This window comes from Engraulis encrasicolus, chromosome 23 (genome assembly GCF_034702125.1).
Source record: "Engraulis encrasicolus isolate BLACKSEA-1 chromosome 23, IST_EnEncr_1.0, whole genome shotgun sequence".
Lineage (NCBI taxonomy): Eukaryota > Metazoa > Chordata > Actinopteri > Clupeiformes > Engraulidae > Engraulis > Engraulis encrasicolus.
Window position 1 is genome coordinate 3,825,454 of NC_085879.1, and position 8,313 is coordinate 3,833,766.

Consider the following 8,313-nt stretch of genomic DNA (forward strand, 5'->3'; position numbering starts at 1 on the left):
GCCTCTTTAAGTATGAGGTGCCCCTTAGGCAATACATCACATCACTAAAAGTTTATACTTAAAATAATTGTGTAGGCCTACCTACATTTTTTTTCTGGCGCATGGAAGTAAAATGCTTGCTTAAAGTGCAAGTGCAAGGTAAAATAGTGTATGTAAAAACTTCATACGTACTGCCAAAGAGGCACCTCGTACTTAAGTACAACTTAGACTTTGACAGAATTTAGACAACAGGAACTGGGGGAAGCACAGTGGCAGAAGACATGTTTTGCAGCTTTTTCAAGACAGGGTAAAACTGTACTGATTTAATAGATTCAAGATTCAAGATTTTTATTTGTCACGTGCTTCCTTGTGCAAGCACAATTGGCAGTGAAATGGGGATTGCAACTGCTCTGTGCTGTGTTGGATGGTAAAAAAAAATAATAATAAAAAAAAAAAAAAAAGTTGTTGTCTTAATTCAAAAAGCGGATGGCTTGAGGAAAAAAACTCTTACGCAGTCTCTCTGTTCTACATCTTATGGAACGTAGTCGTTTCCCTGAGGGCAGCCTTTCGAATATGGAGTGACTAGGATGGAATGTGTCTTTCATAATCCTTTGTGCTCGTGTCTTTGCCCTTCTTGCATATATATCTTGCAGCCCTGGAAGGATGGTGCCAGTGATTTTTTCTGCAGCATGCACTGGGCTATCTTGTCCTGAGCTGATAAACTCACATTTAAGCAAAACCGTACTTCACAGTGGAACAGCTGTGAAATAGGACAAGGGAACTATAAAAGAACAAAAAAAATAAATAAAAGAAGAGTATTTGAAAATGTAGTATTTTGATTTTATATTACAACTCTTAACGGATTTTGGTTTGTAGCTGTGTCCCCTGAGCTTGGCTTCTCCACCCCCACGCCCATCATTTCTCACGCTTCTGGCTTTTTACACACTCAGTAATAAAGCCACTCCAGCCAGTATCCACTTGGCGGGCCTCTCCCGCGTCTTGAGGCTGAAGGTCCATATGTAGGTGGTTCCCCTCAGCTTAGTCTTGTAGACAGGGCAGTCGTAGGTGTTTCGAGTCTCCTGACGGTCGTTGGGCATGGCACGCACAAACACCACAGGCATCATGGGAGTCAGCTCTTTAAGACGGGCCTCCGTTATGTTCCCTCCCTGGATATCCCAACGAGCACCTAGGCAGACATAGACGCCAAAACACACACACACACGCACACACACATGCACGCATGTACACACACATGCACGCACGCGCGCACACACACACACACACACACACACACACACACACACACACACACACACACACACACACACACACACACACACACACACACACACATTTACACACACACACACACACACACACACACACACACACACACACACACACACACACACACACACACACACACACACACACACACACAGACGCACGCCTGTACACACACACACAGGCTAGTCAGTCACATATATGAAGAAAGACATATAAGTTGTATATTGTATATATTTTAATATATTGCATATATTTTTTCCAATAGGCAATCATTCTCTTTCTATGCAAATACTAACCCTCCATGTATAGTCCATGTACATAGGCGCCCTCTCTCGCTGGTTGGTTGAACTCCTCCTTGAACTTCTTGGTAACATCGACAGTCAAATTCATTTTGTCCAGCGGCCATTCATTTTTCCTAGCCAGAGACTGCATCACAGCTACACACACACATGAACACAGCACAGAAAAAACTATTTGATGGCATTTATACCAAAATAGTAATGAAATGTATGTTACGTAACTTTTGACTATGACTTGAAAATGCTAAAATATTGCCTAAAATTTTCTCTGTTATTATTCTGAAATTTAGAAATAATTTCACATTTGATTAACTTTGGTCCAAAATAACCTAACTAACAAAAGGTGTAATCTGATTTAAAGTTAGAGAGTGAGAAAAAAATTGTGTCTTTTTATTCAGTGTATGTCAACTTATGGGCAGTCATGTGTGAGCGGTTAGGGCGTCAGACTTGCATCCCAGAGGTTGCCGGTTCGACTCCCGACCCGCCAGGTTGGTGGGGGGAGTAATCAACCAGTGCTCTCCCCCATCCTCCTCCATGACTGAGGTACCCTGAGCATGGTACCGTCCCACCGCACTGCTCCCCATGGGGCGCCACTGAGGGCTGCCCCCTTGCACGGGTGAGGCATAAATGCAATTTCGTTGTGTGCAGTGTGCAGTGTTCACTTGTGTGCTGTGGAGTGCTGTGTCACAATGACAATGGGAGTTGGAGTTTCCCAATGGGCTTTCACTTCCAGTTTCCACTATACAGTATGGCAGGGCTATTCAATTAGAATTTCATCTGGGCCACATTTCGAAACCAAGAACTACAGTCGGGCCGCACATTTTCAGACATCACGACCACTGAAATGACACTTAAAATCAGTAGTCCACAAACAATTGTAAACATGTTCCTCTAACCTAAAACCTAACCACATTGAATGTGAATGTACAAGGCAAGCCGGGATTCACAAGAAAATAATGTGTTTTATTGCACAGTGTTAATTTCGTCAGTTTTTTTTTGATTTAGTCTTAGTCTTAGTCACAATGACGAAAATCAATTTTAGTCTTAGTCATATTTTAGTCATTAGCCTTGGTCTCATTACCGCGCTTCAGCGGCCCGGGGCCGCCCGGGGCTCAGGAGAGTGGCCGGCTCGGAGCTGCCGGCCCCGGGCCATTTTTTGCCTGATCGGACTCATAGCCGACCCCAGGCACATTCAGGTACACGCCTTGTTTGTGAAACGTCAGTCGCACAGCCCACTTTCGCCCCAAATCACAGAAGGACAACAACAGAACAACGACAAAGAAGGAGAAGAAAATTGAGCAAACTCTGCTGGAGCAGGTCGCCGTTTGGCTCGTAGCCTACGGACAAAGACGACAAGAACTGCAAAGAAAATGGCTTGCCTTTCAAGAACAGTTTTATTACATGGCAAAGTTGTCGATTCAGAAGCTGTATGCTATGGGACGCAGCGCATGTTAAGAAGACAAAGACGCATGAAAAACAAGTTTTTCCATGAAAAGAGCTAACTTAGAAAGAACTGGTCTTGTGTTGGGGACGTAGGCCTACAAATGTAGCCTATTTAGACCGTCGGTTTAATTCGAGGGAACAAAGAACACAGCGACAAAACAGATTTCCTCTCTATCCGGCTGGAGAATAACGCCATTGTTTACTTGAAGTAGCGGCCGCTTAAGGTTAAATAACTGTGGATTGAAAGAACATAAAAACGTTCCGTAAAAAACTGTAAAAAGCTAAGAATCTCAGCTTTCGAACAAGCCCTAACACATGTCTGTAGGTCTAGGTTAAGGAGATCGCTGGCTGTTAGGAAAAAAATGACGAGATAAAAAAAATAATTGGAAAGCGCTATTTTTTCACTTGCAACAGCGGCCGCTTACAGTTTAATAACTTTTGAATGAAAGGACATAAAAACGTTCCGTAAAAAACTGTAAAAAGCTAAGAATCTCAGCTTTCGAACAAGCCCTAACACATGTCTGTAGGAGAAGGAGATCGCTGGTTATTTATATATTTAGACCTATATATCTTTTAGATTAGGACTCTTTAGCTTAGATTCACCATGGCGTGAAAGCACAGGGGGACTTATCGCTAAATTCTGGGCAAATTATTAGTTTGGGGTGTTTGGCTTTCTTATGGCATAATTTCATAAGATGCAACTTTGGCACTTCTGTTTGTGTTTTTAAAGTTATTTAGCCAACATAACTTTTTTGTTGTTATCAGGGCATCATGGGCACCACACACTTAAACTTGGGATGTCATAGCTAAGTCATGTCGGCTTTTTTCTGCTTTTAGCGCCAACTCTTGTGCCATTATCGTGATTTGGCATGCTTTCCACTGGACACCAATACAAAGTGTCTCACAAATACTCACACATGACATTTATGTCGGCTTATTTAGCTTTTGCGCTATTATCGCCGAAGGTCTGGTAGGCTATATCGCACGTGGGCTATATCGCCCGAGGTTGACCCCGCCTCCGAGCCTCAGCGGTGCTTGCTGGCCCATCGAATTCGACGGGCCAGGGAAAGCGGCCCTTAGCCCCACAACCTGGCCCGGCGGCCATCTTTAGCACCTAGCCCCCTTTTGATGAGATCACCGTCAGCCCGCTTTTGTCCGGGCCAGCCCGGGGCTGGCCCTGCAGTGAGACCAAGGCTATTGTCTTGCCAATTTAGTCTTAGTCTTAGTCAAAATGACGAAAATCACTTTTAGTCATAGTCAAATTTTAGCCATTTTAGTCATTTTCGTCAACATTTCAAATTTTAGTCATTTTAGTCAATATTGTGGTGTAAAATAAATAACCTACAATGGCTATTGTTATTTCAGAAAGTATTACTAATATAGCCTATTGCAGCAAATATTCACCTTGTTACTAGGTCATTTTCCACCAAAACCCAAATCAGTCATTTCAACATCATAGAGCAAAAGAGCATCGCGCGCGCACACACACACACACACACACACACACACACACACTTCCAGGTGCAGGCTGCGCTCTCTCTCTCTCTCTCTCTCTCTCTCTCTCTCTCTCGCATTAGAAGCTGCTGCATATTATTTGATTTTGAGTTTGATCACGGAGGAAACTACATGCTCTTCTTCACCTGACCGCGTGACTTAAAGCCTGCAGATTAGGTACCGGCAGTGGGAAGACCAGACATCCCAAGTCTCCATGAAGTTCAAGAAGTCTCCCTGATAGTGGCTTCCCGATGACCACGAGTCAGATAAAATATTGCTGATGTTAGACTATGCAGTTAGCGGTTTTTGTTTTCAATTGGCAATGCGAGCAGAGAACGATAATGACTCGTGCGACATGCGTGGAATAGGCTTAAATAGATTGCGCGAGCACACTTCGTATGCCCTGCAAAAGTCCCAGGAGAAATAGTTAGGCAGGGGTATGCAGACTGGACGATAGAAAGGACAAGTACATACAAATATTTAAACACTAATGCTGTTTTGTTTGTCGGGGGACTCTTGAAAAGAGTTTTTGGAACTTAGGAAGACGCTGCAGACGCATGGAAATGCTGTCGACTTCCTTTGGGTCTTTTAGCGTTGCTCTCGACAAGAACAAGTTTCAAATCTCAACAGTTTAAAACTCCTTAGCGATCGCCCATCCATTGATTCTTTTCAAAACTACAGTAGCCGTGCCTCTGTTTAGACAGGCCAACTTTCCCCCGCTGGCGCGCGCTCCGACGGTGACTGATTTAAATAGGCTACATTCACAAATCCGACCTTCATGATTTGCTTGCGAACTGCCTACTCACGTGGTTAAACAACAAATATAGCAAACATTACAAAAAAAGAACAGACAACGAACGCCGGGCAGCCTAAGTGAAAAGGAGAATAGTGGAAGCTCGAGGAGGTTTAACATGACAGTATCAGAGGAGGATTGGCGCGACGACTGTCATTACTGCAGAAACACATGTCTTCGTCATGGACAAGAGGGTTGTTGAACATGTTTCAAAATTACCACTTCCCTCAACGTCGGCTATTTTTTCTCTTTCTCTGGGAATGTTTTAGGACCTAAACTCAACTTAAATGGACTCACTGAACTACTAGGCTACAGAACTACTGACTGAGCTGCGCCATGGACTGGCTGGCTGCCAGCAGAGACAAGCGAGGCAACAGCATGAGCGCAATAACCTATGAAGTTCAAGACACTTTGGCCTATATTGCAATTACAAATTACAAATTAATTATAAATAATTATATTTTTTAATGTCCATTCGTCCATGGCTTGGAAATTTCGTCTCGTCTTAGTCTCCTTGACGAAAATATTTTTTATTTTCGTCATATTTTTATTTGCTGGAGGCAATTTTTAGTGCGTCATCGTCTCGTCATCGTCAAGGGAAAAAGGGGCGTTGACGAAATATTTTCGTCATCGTCGTGGTTGACGAAATTAACACTGGTACTGCAGTAACAAAACTGAAATGTATACTTCTTCTGTTGGGGGCCATGCCTGGGCCGTATGTGGACTGCATCTGGGCCGCATGTGGCCCTTGGGCCTCCAATTGAATAGCCCTGCTGTATGGATTTGAAAATGTTCACATCCCACAAAAAGACCGAACTGCAAGAGGTTAGGAAATGCCTGTCTAAATACACACTACCGCACAAACTTATTCGAATGTAAAAAATAGTAAAACAAGGGACAACCCCGAAAAAAAAACTTGTGTCTGTCTGTGTGTGTGGGTGTACCTGTGAGAAATGACTGTGGGTTGAAGAGTCCTGATAGCCAGACTACATTAGGCAGAGCCAGATCCTGAGTCCAGCTGTCCAGCTCACGACACCGCAGCAGAAGATCATGATACCTGAGAACACAAAAACAGCATAGTGTCATATGCCTTATGTGCAGTGTTGGGGGGTAGCACATTACAAAAGTGATTATTTTTGTCTGCTTGCCTCACAGTAATAAATAGTCACAGGTTCATGAAGCGCTTCTTTCAGACCCACCACCCTGAACACCATTAAAATCCAGGTTACCGTAAAATGCAAGTTACTAGCATTTAAACTAGAATATATTACAGCTTTTTCTTCACTGTAATGCCCTACATTAAGTGTTATGGCAAAAAGGAATGCATTACAGTAATAATTAAAGGCATTACAGTGAAGAAAAAGCTGTAGTATGTATATTTTAGTTTAAATGCTATTAACTTGCATTTAACTGTAACTTGTATTTTCATGGTGTTCAGTGTAGTGGGTGACGGGTCTGAAAGAAGCGTTTCATGAACCTGCGACTATTTTTTTGTCTGCTTGCTGTTGGAATACCTCCTGGAAGGAAGGTGAAATAATCATGATTCATCAGCTTCAATGGCACTGTTGCCAGATCCATATTTAGTTATTTTTGCGAGAGTAACTAAAGTAGTGCAAAAGTAGTGCTATGTCTTGCATTTAAAATATAGTATTACTGTAATGATTACTTGTAACAGATTACTTTGCAAAGACAGTAACATATAATCAGTAATGCATTACAGTTTTTGAGTAACTTGCCCAATGTGGGAGGTTAAGCTAGTTTGGTCAACCATGTACATTATAATAGATTTGTGTGTGTTTAGTACCAGTTTAACAAGGCCAAGTTGGTGTGTGTGTGTGTGTGTGTGTGTGTGTGTGTGTGTGTGTGTGTGTGTGTGTGTGTGTGTGTGTGTGTGTGTGTGTGTGTGTGTGTGTGTGTGCATGTACCATAGTGCTAGGCTATAGGTGGATGGATAGGCTAGTTTGGTCCAGGTGAGCGACACATGGTCGAAGAAGAGAGCTGTCTGCAGTTGCTCCATCTCAGATGAGATCGCCAACTCACCCTGTTAGAGAGGGAGGGACAGATACAATAACTGTCATTAATACAGTCATAACAATAATCTGCCTCAGGTGCTCAGCATCAGCTGGCATTCAAACAAGTTACTTTTTAAAAGATATTTTTTGGTCTTTTACAGCTTTATTAATGATAGGATAGTGTGAGAGGTGTACAGGAAGCAAATGGGGAGAGAGACGGGGAAGGGTCTGCAAATGACCCGGGCTGAGAATCGAACCCGGGTCGGCGACATGGTAGACGAGTGCCCTACCGGTTGCCCACGGCAGGGCCGACTTCTCTAATTCTACATAAGTTTCTTCACAACTGATGCTGCACCTTCGCAAAGGGATAAGAAACTCTGATTTTTTCATCTTGCTCTCTATAATGACTGCTTAAAGGAACAGTCCACCTTATTTCAGATATATATTGCTCTTCTGTATTTAAGCCCCGGGGAAATATGACACCACATAGGATTTTTTTTCCCTAGGCGCTTGCAATGCTTAGTTTGACAGTAGACAGTAGAACCATATTTAACAACATAGTAATGGAAGACTATGGTGCCAAATAAAGTAAAACATCATCAAATGTACTTATGAAGCACTAAATGTATGATTCATAAATTAACACAAATAGGGCTTTAGTCTCTCACTCTCCACACACACCTTGAGGCCAAGGTCAAGCTCCTTGAGAGAGCGGCGCATCTCGTGGATGAGTGTGTTCATGCGCTCACACTCCTGGAAGCAGACGAGAATGTATGGCGATCTCTCCGCCGTCTTGGACCAGATGTCAGACATGTTGTATTCTTCTGGAAGCTTCTCCAGGATATCATCGAGGATGGCTTTTACCTACATACACATACACATCAAGAGGTGTCATGGGTAATTGGTTAGGGTGCATAAGGGTTGGAGCAGGCGTCACCCAACAGTTTTTTTCTTCCTTTTAAGGGTGCTGACCAAAATATTGTAAGACTGAAAAATGAAAAAAGGT

General features: G+C 42.9%; 1 protein-coding gene across 1 annotated transcript in view; it reads right to left on the bottom strand.

Annotated features, from left to right (window-relative positions):
- Window positions 1-845: 845 nt before the first annotated feature.
- Window positions 846-8,313, bottom strand: part of dnah9l (dynein, axonemal, heavy polypeptide 9 like) — an 83,726-nt gene continuing 76,258 nt past the window's right edge. The window contains exons 78-82 of the mRNA XM_063190817.1: window positions 7,989-8,171; window positions 7,221-7,336; window positions 6,240-6,352; window positions 1,563-1,703; window positions 846-1,165 (exon numbers count right to left, since the gene is read on the bottom strand). Coding sequence (XP_063046887.1) covers window positions 918-1,165; window positions 1,563-1,703; window positions 6,240-6,352; window positions 7,221-7,336; window positions 7,989-8,171 — 801 coding nt within the window. The 3' untranslated portion in view covers window positions 846-917. The remainder of the gene's footprint in view (window positions 1,166-1,562; window positions 1,704-6,239; window positions 6,353-7,220; window positions 7,337-7,988; window positions 8,172-8,313) is intronic.